The sequence below is a fragment of the Eschrichtius robustus genome, chromosome 3 (assembly GCF_028021215.1).
Source record: "Eschrichtius robustus isolate mEscRob2 chromosome 3, mEscRob2.pri, whole genome shotgun sequence".
NCBI lineage: Eukaryota > Metazoa > Chordata > Mammalia > Artiodactyla > Eschrichtiidae > Eschrichtius > Eschrichtius robustus.
In genome coordinates this window covers 53,371,354-53,385,639 of record NC_090826.1, presented here as the reverse complement: position 1 = coordinate 53,385,639, position 14,286 = coordinate 53,371,354, and the positions used below count along the sequence as shown (strand labels likewise).

The 14,286-nt window shown below is 39.9% G+C and overlaps 1 protein-coding gene across 8 annotated transcripts in view; it reads right to left on the bottom strand.

Annotated features, from left to right (window-relative positions):
* Positions 1-2,687: 2,687 nt before the first annotated feature.
* Positions 2,688-14,286, bottom strand: part of PATJ (PATJ crumbs cell polarity complex component) — a 353,196-nt gene continuing 341,597 nt past the window's right edge. The window contains exons 43-46 of one of the 8 annotated variants that reach the window (XM_068540005.1): positions 11,723-11,829; positions 8,390-8,513; positions 4,604-4,661; positions 2,688-4,157 (exon numbers count right to left, since the gene is read on the bottom strand). In XM_068540005.1, the coding sequence (XP_068396106.1) occupies positions 4,153-4,157; positions 4,604-4,661; positions 8,390-8,513; positions 11,723-11,829 (294 nt within the window). In that variant the 3' untranslated portion in view covers positions 2,688-4,152. Of the gene's footprint in view, positions 4,662-8,389; positions 8,514-11,722; positions 11,830-14,286 lie in introns of all 8 variants that reach the window. The other 7 variants (XM_068540003.1, XM_068540006.1, XM_068540004.1 and 4 more) reach the window with 7 other exon arrangements.

The window sequence follows — 14,286 nt, the reverse complement described above, 5'->3', positions numbered from 1 at the left end:
CAAAATGCTTACAGAAAATTGAATCATCACATTGTGAGAAACTGATTCTTATTACCACCTTAAATCCTTTTGGTTAGATCAAGAAGAAAGGACTTTTGCTTCTGTCCGTGAATTAAGTGCTATGGGAATTGCCTTTAGCACCTGCTGTAGTAAACAATGGAAGAGTGGATATAATATATGAAAAAACAGTTTTCAGGCATTGGACAACAGGTAGCACAGGATTTTAATGCCCAAAAAGAAGGGAAACAAGGGAAGGTCTACAAGTGCCCCGGTTTACTGCCTGGAGGCAGTACCCAGGCTACAACCCAGGGAAGGGGAACCGAATACACTCCATGAGTTGCAGAGAGAGATCCAAGTTCAGGGAGGCCATGGTGGGTGAGCTGTAAGGCAGAGTGCTGGCCAGGAGGGAGCTGCATGGAGTAAGAGATTAGAGCCCTGCAGCTATAGAGGCCCTTAAGTCTTGGTTGGAATACGAATCTGCACATGCACGAGAGGGAACTCTTCAAGGAAAGAATCACCTGGAGTTCAGACAGGGCTGTGGATGGTTTCCACCTGTCAGAGTGGAAAGACCTCATGATATACAGGCATTGGATAGAAATTTCAGAATGCCTTAACAGTGGGACAAAATTAGCTCTAAAGGCTGCATTAGATCTGCCCTAGGAAAGCCTGAAAACAAAAGTTGAAAGGATCAAACTGATTATGAGTTAACATAACTGCATGCCAGAACAGTCCACTGCCATTTAAAGGAATGCAATGGAATCCATCACCCAACAACGTAAATTTTACAATGCTTGCTATCCAATAAAAAATTATCAGACATGCGAAGAAGCCAAAAGATAAGACCCATCCATAATCAGGAAAGAAAATTCAATCAATAGAACACCCCAGGAATAGCAAAGATAGAATACTATAGTAGATAAGGATCCCAACTACTATAGTCTTAAAATATATTCACGTCTATAAAGCAGGGGCAAAGTACAGCCTGTGGGCCAAATTTGGCTCACTGCCTGTGTGTGTAAATAAAGCTTTATTAGAACACAGCCAGCTTGTTCATTTATGTTTTGTCTACTGCTGCTTGCATGCTACAATGGCAAAGTTGAGTATTTATGACAAAGATTACAAAGGCCTGAAAAGCCTAAAATATGTATTATCTGGTTCTTCACATCAAAAGTTTGTTGACCTCTAATGTAAAGGAAAACATGGACATGAGGAGGGAAATGGAAGATATTTTTAAAAGACCCAAATAAAACATCTAAAGATGGGACATACAGAATTTGAAAAGTACACTGGATGAAATTAACATGAAGGTGAATGTGACCTAGTCCGTGTTTTCAAATAAGCATCTCATCTGGTGGAGGCGGGGGTGGGGGTGGCTGACTTCTTTGACAGTGGATGGGTGTGAAGAAGGGAAGAAAGGGAGTGTGGCTGGGTTAATAAAACAATAGTTTACAATTCCAAATTCCTGGAATGTACCAGGTTAAAATTGCTTGCCGAGGGTTGATGGTAATTGAAGTGCCTTGCCTGGTTCCGGAGGTGGGCAGCAGGCATATGGAGTTGGTATTACTCCCCATCCAGCTATATCCCAGTGGCATGGCTGACAATGGAAGCCTTGGTTTCAGCTTTTTGATAACACGTGCTCTAGTTACACAAGCTCGTACCATTTTAATCAGTTACACACTTTTTGTTATCTGACTTGGGGCAACAATTCAGAGCTAAGCCACTCTCGGAAATATCTTTTTTTTAAAGGTCATTACTTATTGAAACCACTAATCACCAGCACGTGTCTAATTTCAGACCATCTCCATCAATGGGATAAGAGGTTTATTGTTAATATTTATTTATGTAGTACTTACTACGATCCAGGCACTAGACTAAGAGTTCTACTCGGATGTTATTCATTATAGTGCTTTGAACCCTCCTCTCCCCCCTTTCTGATTGAAGAAACTAAATAACTTGGACAAGGTCACATGGCTACTACATCAAGATTCAAACTCAGGCAGTGTGATGCCAAGACTCACCTTCTGGACTGCTATACCGCCTCCTTTGTAAAGTATCTCCTCTAATGCCTGACAACACAGCAGCAATTAATACGAGACAGCTATTAACGGATCCTAGATGTTAATAGGACACTAGACTTTGTGAAAAGTTGATTCTTTTTCTATTAGGGAACAAAATAGCTGATGAAAACACAACACCAGATGCAGAAATTAAACTTTTTCATATATAATAGAACTCCATTTGCTCCTTGGTAACTACATTTATTTAGAATTTTTGGAAATATCTTATACATACAAACATTCAGCAGTTTTATCTTTCCTGGTTTACTTCCCTCTCATGCTAACTCTAATAAATGATATCATTACTACACTTAAATGGCCCAAATGATGAGGCTATAACAATATATGTGGCTATGAGAGAACTACTCCTTTCACAAATTCCCATCTTCATATCCTCTTAGCTTGGTAAGTTCTGATGCAAAAAAAAAAAAAATGTTTTTGGGAAGGCAGTTATTTACTAGTCATGCAAGTAGAGACAGAACCAGTTATGAGAAGCAATAGTTATATCAATTTACTGCAGCAAGGAGTATAAAGCACCACAATTCCTTTATCAAGAGACTTGTTGTAGCGTGTCCTAAAAGGATAATGTGTAAAGAAACAAAACAATGATATGTTACTTCAAAATGTGTATTTAATGGCCATTCCATCAAAATCAAGCAGAATCACATTTCAAAAGTATATATATATATAACATATGTATGTATTTTTTTTTTAAGGTGCATTTTCAAGTTTTATTTGGGCTTTATTTCTTCTTGGCTGCTTGAGGTGTCCTTGCAGATACAATTAACAGAGAACGTTCTGAGGCTGATAGGTTCTCATGCATTGAAAAATAATTTCTAACAACACTGCGTATCTTGGGATACATTAGACATTTCAAAAGCCATGCGTAAATTCAGAAAACTTAATACCAGTAATGAAAGACATTTTCAACATGAAATTTAGGCACTCTATACTTTGGAATAGCCACAAAATATTCCAACAAGAGTTAATGCACTTTGTGATTACATCTACTGAAAGATAGTTCTCAATTAAAATCTATACTTATTAAATAACATTTTAAATTGGAGCCCATTACATTTTGATAATTATTGTGAATCATTTGCAGCATTGTGTTTTAGGTAAATAACGCCACACTACTTCTATTACCCATTCTGATACTCATCTTTTGTGGTGCATTTTTTCACAGAAGAACCTATAACATTCATTGATAAGCATCTCCCTCCCCCCACTTTTCCTGCTAATACCTGAATAAGAAGGCCCCGAACCAACTTTAAAGGTATTCTCGTATTTTCTGCTGTAGTTGCTTTCTTAGCATGCACACTTCAGCAAATGGGAGGCTGCCTGGAGACCAGAAAACAGTCGCCAAGGAGCCATCACTGATTCCTAGGCTCAGTCCATTTGTTCAGTCACTTTGTGGCTAAGTGCGTTGCTCCATCTACGTTCCTACACTGTGTGCTGCTCGACTGACAGGTATGGAGCCAAGCGGAGGGATACTCAAATTTGTCACTCCACTTTGCACAATGCCAAGGCCATCCAGACCTTGGCTGACTTTAGTAAAAACTCGCTGATCTCTGCAGTGTGGTTCTGGGGCTTCCACCTCCTCGTCTGAAGCCTGAGGTGTGGGAATGATGCCTGCCTACTGAAATGCTGTTAACTCCAGATGAACTTCCCAGACTTGAGCATAACTTAGCATTGTTAGAATTCAGAATATGGATGCTAATTGTTCTTGCTGAGAAGAAGGTGCATTTTCTCAGTAGTATGCATTTATGTAGCTAAGAAAACAATTAGAAAGCCATTCAGAATTTTTAGATTACAGTCTGCAAATTGACTCATCATAATCACCAATGACTAACTTATAAAGATCTACCCAGAGAAATGAATTTGAGGCTTATTTGACGATAAGTCGTACAGAAAAGAGCACAGTAATTTCCCACAGGAGAATCTGGTATTTCCTCATGGGCATCACTGCTAAGTTAATTACACTGCTAATGTTTTCTGGGGTATCTGAAGAGACAATTAGCATACGTAAATCATGAGTGAGATGACAAGTTGCTTAGCATTTGTTTCTGTTCATCGGATGCGATCTGGTTGCTGCTCAGCCTCCGTATGAGTCAGGATGGGGAGAGAAGGACACAAGGAATGAGAGGTTGTTAACTTCTATTTCAGCAAATATAATCAGAACCACTTACTACTAGTTGATAAACATTGACGTTAAATGCAAAACGCATAAGACTCAGCTGTTAGAAATTAACCTCACCAAGAGGTGAGAGAATCTGGGAAACATTAGATTGTCAACTTGGGAAATTCACGTGAAACCTGGGCCATCTCTCCCAAGCAGAGAGGTTGAGATGGTAAGAATGAAGGTGGGTTTTAGTTGAGGCTGCTTTTCATCCTCAGAACTTTGTCTTCCTATGGATATTCTACAACCACATCTATCTTGTGATCAGGACCCAAGGCTCAGGATAGCACAGTTAAGACTACAGTTCCTCTCTGATGTTTTAGAATGGCCACAGCTTCCTCATGTGTAACACCTTCCAGAGTCTCACCATTAACAGCTAAAATCTGATCACCTCGCTTCAATCGGCCGTCATCTGCAGCTGCTCCCTGCAAACAAGAAACATTCCAGTTTAATCTAGGACGATGCAATTAATATTCAAATAATATTAATATTATGGTGTGCATATTAAAAGAAAAACTTTTAAAACTACCAATTAAAGTTATTTCCAGGTAATATTTTTAAATTAAGAAAACTAAGAAAAATGTAGGATATGTTATTTGAATAATGGTTGAATAGTAATCATAATTATGCATTGTTTACATAACATACTAGTAGAAATGTCCTGACGTTCACATTTCTTTTAATACAAGTAGGACCTTATTTCAATATTCAGTACTGAATGGAATTTGAATGTCATATCATGTCACATTCATGAATATGTAGCATACAAAGGCAGAACTGAATCTGGTATTAGTTTTATCCTCTAAATGGGTGAATTTTATGGTATGTGAACATATCTCAATAAAGCTGTTCTCTCTCTATATATATAAATATAAAAATACACAGAAGTGGAGCATTTCTAAAATTTTGCAATATCATATTCAATAGCTTCAACTTTACCTTTGATCCATCTAAATAGGTTTCTAAATGACTAGTTTCATTACATATTCAGTCATGCATGGCTCTTCAGAACGGCACAAAGCAAGTGAAACTTGGGCCTTTCTTCATTCTAAAGCTGAGTATCAAAAACGCCATGATATTACTAGAAATACTTTGGACGAGTAAGGAAAGAAAAGACCTAGAAAATGATTCACAGGAAGCTTTCTCCATCTGTCGGGGTAATTGTGAGAACTCCTTGAAAAGTTAGTGCCAAAAGAGTCCTCTAAATGATGTCGAACTACTGGGGAAATTAACCAAGGCCCGCAGGCACCTGGTCGCTGATGGCCTCCTACAGAAGCCGAGCTAAGAGGCACTAACACTCCAGAGACCTGTGTCCTACAGCATGGAGGTCCTGAGGTGGTGGGTGAATTATCTAGAATTTCAAAGCTGTGAAAAGGGTGGAATTCCTGTAAAAAGATGTAATAAAGAATATTCAAAACCAGGACTATACTGGGGGGAAAATACCAAGATTAAATAATTTGCAACTTTATTCAAATTTTTTTTTCTTTTAAGAAAGTGTGTTAACTGCACCGAAGACAGGATTAAACAAGTAAGGCTAACGGATAAATCTAACTTGATTTTAATAAATTTTACATGCTGAGATTTAAGGGTTTCAGTTAACCTCAGATACCTGTGTAATTAGTTCTTTAAAAAGCACATTAAGCTCTTCAAGTTTTCATTTTCACTAATGCAAAAAAGGTCGATTTTTCAACTTTCTAGGATGTGTACACTATTTCAGGTATTGCCGTGCTTACTTGATAATTACACTGACCTGAATCTCCTCTCCTACTTTATTAATGTGGCATCTGTAGACTAAACAAGGGAAGGAAGAAATAAATGGCTCACAGACAGACTTCCATCTAGCTTGGAAACGTGGTCTTACCCACTTGCTATGTCCTAGTTTGGTCACTTCTCCTTCCCTATGCTGTAAAATAGGCTCTATTATCTATCTTTCGTCCTGTTCTAAGGATTAAGTGTACGGCACACGGTATTTACTCAATCATGGTGGTAGTATAAAAAAATGAAATGAATGATGATCAAACTCATGTTTTCAGATTTCACAGGCTCCAAAAAACTGCTCCCTCAATTTTCAGGGTTGTTGAAGTCTTTAGGCCAATCTCTTGTTGGCTTATGGTAAAATTCGGCTGCTGAAGGGACTAAGATCTAAAGTTGGCTTTGATTTTGAAGTTTTGAAGTTTCTAACCAAACACCTGAAAGAAAATGGAAGGCCCTGACAGCTTGTTAATCAGACTGATTAAGCCTCGCAAATCCTACACACCCTAAGTGTCTGTGATGCTTCCTACTTCTGGAGGGGAAGAAAAGACCTGGATGGGCCAAATTCATTTCTTAGTTGAGCAAGAGAACTGTTAAAAGATGCTTAGGACACCAAAAAGGTCACGTAATAATCCACACCCTGTGTCCACCCTGTGGACATCTGAGATCCAGAAACCTGAATCAGAGATAAACATTTTAAAGAATGTATGTTCAGTGTTAAAAAAAAAAAAAGAAAACATATAGCTGTAGTTCTTAGATCAAAACTCCTATGGGGGGAATCTTTAGCTTAGTGGGGGCTCACTTTGCAGCCATTCCACTGTCATTATCTCCATAGCTGGCTCTTTTAAATGCAAAGTATAACAATCCTCCCAAAGAATCATTATCACAGCTACTTATGGAGTTATCCTAGGAAAAGGAGGGTCTGTAGGTGGTTTATCCACCTTGGGAATTATCAGACTGGGGCAGCACTGTCATCCAGAATGTTTCTGATCTGCCTTTCCTTTCCCTGTTCATCCATCATCAGGTCAACAGATATGTGTATGGGAATAACATGCCCCCTTGACAGGCATCCTAGCAAGATGGAAACAGGTGTGTAACTCTGTAGCTGCCTAATGTGTTCCAAAAGCAAACGCCAAACGACTTGAGGCTTATGTCAGGTCACGGTTACACCCAATTAACAGGTGATAAGATCTGCATAGGTAAAAGCAAACTTGTATACAGTGTATAGTACAGCCTTCTGGAAAGAGAAAGAATCTATCTTATTTCTTCTTTGGAAGGCCTTTATTTCTTTAGGAAAATAAAGCACTAGGAGGCAATTGAATCAATTAATAAACAAATGATTGTGACAAAAGCAATGAAGAATAAAGTTGTAGTATCAAAACTAAATACTTTCAGAGATCTTTTAGTTTATAACAAATTTAAATTCCAACTTTAATAATGAAATTAAAAACTTATCTAAGAGCCATCTAGTGGCAGTAGCAGAAACCTACACTATGACCTGTGTATTAAGTAGGATGAATTGGACTACTTAATTCTTGAAAGATACTGTTATCCACTCTTTGTTTTTTTCTTTTTATAAATTTATTTATTTAATTTTTGGCTGTGTTGGGTCTTCGTTGCTGTGCGTGGGCTTTCTCTACTTGCGGCGAGCAGGGGCTACTCTTCATTGCGGTGCACGGGCTTCTCATTGCAGTGGCTTCTCTTGTTGTGGAGCATAGGCTCTAGGCGCATGGGCTTCAGTAGTTGTGGCATGCGGGCTTAGTTGCTCTGCAGCATGTGGGATCTTCCCATACCAGGGTTCGAACCCACGTCCCCTGCATTGGCAGGCGGATTCTTAACCACTGCGCCACCAGGGAAGTCCCCCGTTATCCAGTCTTAGTCTAACTCACTGGGTTGATCCTGCAAGTACTTGGCAGACTATTGGAAGAGAGAAACCACCTTCAGCCAAAGCATCCTGAGGTTTTAGTGATGGGCAGCCATTAATGTTGCACTGATCCCAGGCTTGTACAAAGCTTTATGCCATGGCCCTCTGCAATATCTTAAAGTAGAAAGCTAAATCTTTGTTCTAGCAAGAACAATACTTCCAAGGCCAAAGAGCTCTTCCAAAGAGCATGCCATATTCCTTACACTGGCTGTTGAAAGAAGACACTCTTTAAAATCTGTTAGCATCTACTTTTGTAAAATGGTCTAAAGAATATTACACTTCTTGTGACTCCACTTTTATAAAAGAACGCTTCTTGCACTAGTGTGGTGTGGGAATTTCCTGTAAGATGAAAATGAAACAAGCATACATGCACACATTCAGGTATCACCCAAAGTAAAGCAAAGCAAAACACAAAAAAAATCTCACCTAAGTTTAAAAAAAAAAAAAAAAAAAGTACAGTAAAAAGGAAAAAAATACCTTTGCAAATATAGTCTTGACATAAATTGGCAGGTCTCCGTGGGGACTTCCATAACCCCCTACAATACTAAACCCCAATCCTTCAGAGCCTTTCTCCAAAGTAATAATCTTAGGTGGAGGTGTTCTGAAAACACAATGCACGCTGTTTAATTCAAGAATAGATATTGAGAGGGAATTTCATTTTAATGGAAGAACACAGATTTGAGAGAGACTTTCATACTGCGAAATGATGATGGTCAGTTTATCAAATCAAACTGGCAGAAAGCAATCTAGAAAGTTATTTTTGAATTTCCTATACCATGCCAATATTTCTGATGTTTTAGAGGTTTCTCTTTCATAAAACCCACTGTTTTTTAACTGAAAATAAAGTCATGATGCTGAAGTTGTCCAAGCACTCTTTTTTTTTGCTTAGTTTTTAACTTTTAAACTTACTGTCTAAAGCTGAACAGAACTGTCTTTACATCTTTGAAGAACGTGCATGGAGATGGAGAGGCGGGGTACCACCTGAGCTTGGTGTACACCGCAGTGCACAGGTGGACCTCTGAACAGAGCAGGTGACGGCAGCCCTAGAGCTCAGTAATGGCTGCTGTTATTCCGCCTGAATATCCTCGCTGCACCTGATCCCCACTTCCACTGAGTGTGGGAACTCATTCTTCAAAACCCACCTCCAATCTCCAATGCGATGCTTTCCTGACTCCCTTGGAAGCATTCACCCCCACCTTCTCTGTGCTCCCTTTGTTCTTGGTCCAGATTTCCATATAGCACTTGTCATACTGTATCATGATTTCTTAACCATCTTTCTCCTCTACCAGATTATCAACTCGTTAAGTCTCTGCCCTCTGGGCATTCCCAGCACCAAGCACTGCGCCTGTCACACCCTCAGAATCACGACTATGTAAATGAGAACTGGAATCCAGGAGAGAAGAGAGAAACCAAGGTGAAGCAAAATGGATAAAGACAATTTGTTTCAAATGCATAATTTAGATTTTCAAAGCTTTGTCCAGTGTGGAAGTCATCTCTCTCAGAAACAACATGGGTAAAAATTAAATTACATGTGTGGGCTCAAGGAGTTAAAGCTAAGCTTAACTAACGCCAATTTCTTATTCCCATACGTGGTTGTCCAAAGGGTAAAAACCTAAAGGAACTCTGGTACCTGGGCCCTGTCGTCTTATCCGCAGGAGGTTTGTATGCGTATCCTGGCAGGGTCACTTGTTTTGCGGCAGCATGCACGTCCAAGAGGCAGAGCCATCTGATATAAATGCAGCCATTCGTGTACTCAGAGAAATTTGCAAAACTGGGATATGAGCAACCTTTGAATATGCTGTTTTGTCTGACTAGAATATTCTTCCCTCTCCTCCTCCTCGATTTTGCCTGGCTTATTTTAAGCTTGATTTTCAGCTGCTTCCCACTGATACCAGTTGTTTGCTATGCACTTGCTGGTTGTTTACAGCAGGCATCCATAGTAATTGCTGAACGTCTATACTGTATATATTATTACCTGTTTTAAATGCCACTCCTGTTTTTTCCAATTATTTAAAAACTCAGGTTAAGCATTAGTGCCTCCAAGGACCCTCCCTAGCTGAGTTATGCCTCTCTTCCATGGCTTCACAGGACTCTGTGCTTACTTCTCTCTCTCACTGAACTAAGCTCTCCAACACTTACCAACTCTTTTATAACCATGGATTTATGGGTCTGTTTTTCCAATCCTCTGGCAGTTCTATGAGGACTGGGGCAATGCCTTCACCTACGTTTCTAAGTTTGAGTCCTCAGGACCCAGCACTTGCAGTGTCTAGCCTTAGGAAGGCACTCAATAAATATCTGCTGAAATAATGAAGTATTATCCCCTGTGGCTGAATGGTAATGACGTCATGAATAAGGCTCTACGTTTCATCACTTTGTGGCCTTATAAGCACTCTCAGTAACAGGCCACTGGCTAGACATGAACTTGATTCATGTCTCCTCTTTCAAACACAGCCAGCCCCTATTGAAATGGGAACCTAGATGTCCAAAGCCATTGTTTTAGAGCTAGCCCCTGGGGGCCACCAAATCATTAGAGACCTTCATAATTGTACCTATTCACAATTAGAGCCTGTTTTCTCCAGGAGAGGGAGGAATGCAGCTTCACTCCTCCACTGGCAGCATTCGATGGAGTTTACCTCCATTTATCTCACACTTTCAGTTAGTTTTAATTTACTTTCACTTAGAAGACTAGTAAAAAAAAAAAAAAAAATCTCCAAATGTTAACAGTGGTCAGATTATAAGTGATTTTTAAATTCTTTTATGCTAGTAGTTCCCAACCTGCCAGGAGCTGTGGAATCATAGCAAAGGACCCAAGATCACAGGGCATCTCGGTAGTTCCATGGACACGTTAAAGGATGCTAAGTGTATACTATTCTTCATATAAGGGTCCTGATTTCTTTTCTTTTTTTTTTAAGTAAATGGCCACTGTAGCCTGAAAATGTTATACTTTCATGTATTTGTCACATTTTAATAGCAAGCGTTCATTACTTTCATAATGAGAAAAAAGTAAAATGAGCCTAGTTTAATATTCTTTCCTCAAGAAAAACAAACTCAAAGCTGTCATTTAAGTTAATGAACAATCAGGAAAAAGTTGGGAATGGCTGTGACCATCAGATCATTCCAATAAAGGGTTCGGATCAGCCAACAAACATTTATTGAGCACCAGCTAGTGACCAGGCACTGGTATAGTTGAGAGGAATAACTTTGGGCAGCATTTCTCAAAGTGTGGCTCCTCGGCTTATCTGTAGCAACACTGTCCCGGAGAACCCACCCTAGACCACCTACTCAGAATCTCTGAGAATGGGCCAGAGGAATTAGAATTTTAAAATATGTTGTTTGGGTTATTCTTGTGGACATTCTAGTTTGAGAAACACTGCTTTAATGAGCAACTTTAACTGCAGTGACAGGTTTTAGTGAAAAATGCCAGCAAGTATGACAAGAAGATTTAACCTCAGAACAAGATTTTAGCTTAGAAAACTGAGGAAACCTGGTTCCTTGAGTAATGAAGAATGGTGAATCTGGGCTATAAATCTGAGGCTTCTGAGGGGAGAGGGCACAGGGACCAGTCCCAGTGGCCAGGTGCAGTGTGTGCAGGCCCTGTGGTAACAGTCTGTGAAGAACTCACGTGGTGGAGCAAAGCCTTGTGAGATGTAGGGCAACCCTGTTGCTTTCTTGGAGATTCCCTAGGAGTTAGAAAAGGTAATGTGTACTTTCCCATTCCTCTCCTTTAGGGAGCACACTCTACAACCTGGAAAAGGTCTCACTGAGCTTTGCCCACACACATAAGAAGCACTCTGCATCTAGAATACTCACTCTGTGTCCTCCAGATGGTGCTTGGCAGCCGGTGAACCAAGGGGGTAGCCCGTAGACATGTTCTCAAGCTGAGTTGCTATGGCACTTATATTGGTATCTGCCACAACCTGGGCGGGGGATGAGGAGTCAGAACAAGACAATCCATTATAAGGCAGGGGAGAATTAGAGAAACCATACTCTATCCAATGGTCAGTTCTCAGTCTTATTTAATCTATCTGTAGAATTTGACACAATGGACTATTCTTTCTCAAACTATTTTCTTCATTTGGCTTCTATGACACTACACTTTACTAGTTTCCTTTCCACCTTCTGGCCATGTTTTTCATAGCTCCCAAAACTCTATCAGAGTGCCACAGGGCTCACTCCTGGAGCTTCTTATCTTTCCATCTCGACATCCCCTTAGTTATCTCACCTCATACCACTTTATGAATTTAAATATCATCTATGTAATGATAATTCCTGAATCTGTCTCTCCAGCACCACCTCTTACTTAACTCCAGACCTACATACCCAATCACCAATTTGACCTCCCTAATGGGATGCCCAGCAGGTATCTCAAATCTAACCTGTCCAGCACTGAGCCACTCCCCCGCCCCCTCCTCCGCTCCCTAGCCTTCCTCATCTCAGGTAATGCAACTTCATTCTTCCAGTCTCAGCAAACACCTTGGTGTCATCCTTGATGCTTCCTTTCACAACCCACTTTCAATCCTCATAAAATTCAACTGGTCTTTCTATAAAATCATCTCTTTTTCTCTCTCTTTTTTTTTTTCTTCTATTCTTTGGCCGTGCCACGTGGCATGTAGGATCTTAGTTCCCCGACCAGGGATCAAAACCATGTCCCCTGCAGTGGAAGCGCAGTGTCTTAACCACTGGACCACCAGGGAAGTCCCTGTAAAATCATCTCTTGCTTGGAGTTTTACAAAAGCCTCCTTACTCATCTCCCTGCTTCAGCCCCTCCTCCACTCAGTCTATAGCAGCTAGAATGTTCCTGTTATAATTCAGAAGATTATTTCACTCCTCTGCTTAAAACCATCCAAAGGAAATCTGGAGCCCCTTGGATCACACACTGAAGTTTTTAGATGGTCTGTAAGGTCATCTGCAGGTGATCTGCCCAGTTATGTCTCCACTTTCGTCTCCAAACATTCTCCCCTGTGTTCACCCTGCTCCAGCCATGCTGGCCCCTGGCTGTTCCTCTAACATGCCAGAGAGATCTCCACCTTGGCGCTTTGCGAGTGCTGTGCGTTCTGCCTGGAATGCTCTGCCCCCAGCTCCTTCACTTCCCTCAGGTCTTTACTCTGAAGTCACCCTCCTTGGCCACCCTAACTAAAAGTCCCACACCAACACCCCAGCCCAACATTTTATATTGTTTAAAAAGAAACAACAGGCCCCTAGCACAAAAACAGATGCACAGATCAATGGAACAGAATAGAGAAACCAGAAATAAACCCACACACTTATGGTGAATTAATCTATGACAAAGGAGGCAAAAATATGCAGTGGGGAAGAGGCAGTGTCTTCAATAAGTGATGCTGTGAAACCTGGACAAGAACATGTAAAAGAATGAAATTAGAACATTTTTTTCACACCACATACAAAAATAAACTCAGAATGAATTAAAGACCTAAATGCAAGACTGGAAACCATAAAACTCCTAGAAGAAAACATAAGCAGTACACTCACTGACATAAGTCTAGGCAATATTTTTTTGAATCTGTCTCCTCAGGCAAGGGAAACAAAAAGCAAAAATAAACAAATGGGAAGTAATTAAAAGGTTTTTGCACAGTGAAGGAAACCATCAACAAAATGAAAAACAACCTACTGAATGAGATATCACCTCACACCTGCCAGACTGGCTATTGTTAAAAAGACCACAAATAATAAATTGGCAAGGATGTGGAGAAAAGGGAACCCTAGTACACAGCTGGTTGGAATGTAAATTGGTGCAGCTGTAATGGAAAACAGTACAGAACAACACAAGTGTCCATCAACAGATGAATGGATAAAGAAGGTGTGGTGTCTATATACAGTGGAATATTACTCAGCCATAAAAAGAAATTTGCCATTTGCAACAATATGGATGGAACTGGAGGGAATTATAATGAGTGGAGTAAGTCAGACAGAGAAAAACAAATACTGTATGTCTTCACTTACATGTGGAATCTAAAAAATAAAGTAAATGAATGGATATAACAAAACAGAAACAGACTCATAGATACAGAGAACAAACTAGTGGTTATCAGTGGGGAGAGGGAAGTGGGAAGGGGCAAGATAGGGGAAGGGGATTAAGAAGTACACGCTACTGGGTACAAAATAAATAAGATACAAGGATGTAATGCACAGCACAGGGAATATAGCCAATATTATATAGTAACTTTAAATGGAGTATAATCCATAAAAATATTGAAGTACTATGTTGTACAACTGAAAGTAATATAACATTGTAAATCAACTATACTTTAATTAAAAAATTAATTAAAAAAAAAAAAGAAAAGAAACAGGCCCAAAATAGTCATGTATGTTAAGCCCTACGAGGACTTGACACCTAACCTAACTGCAGTTTCAGC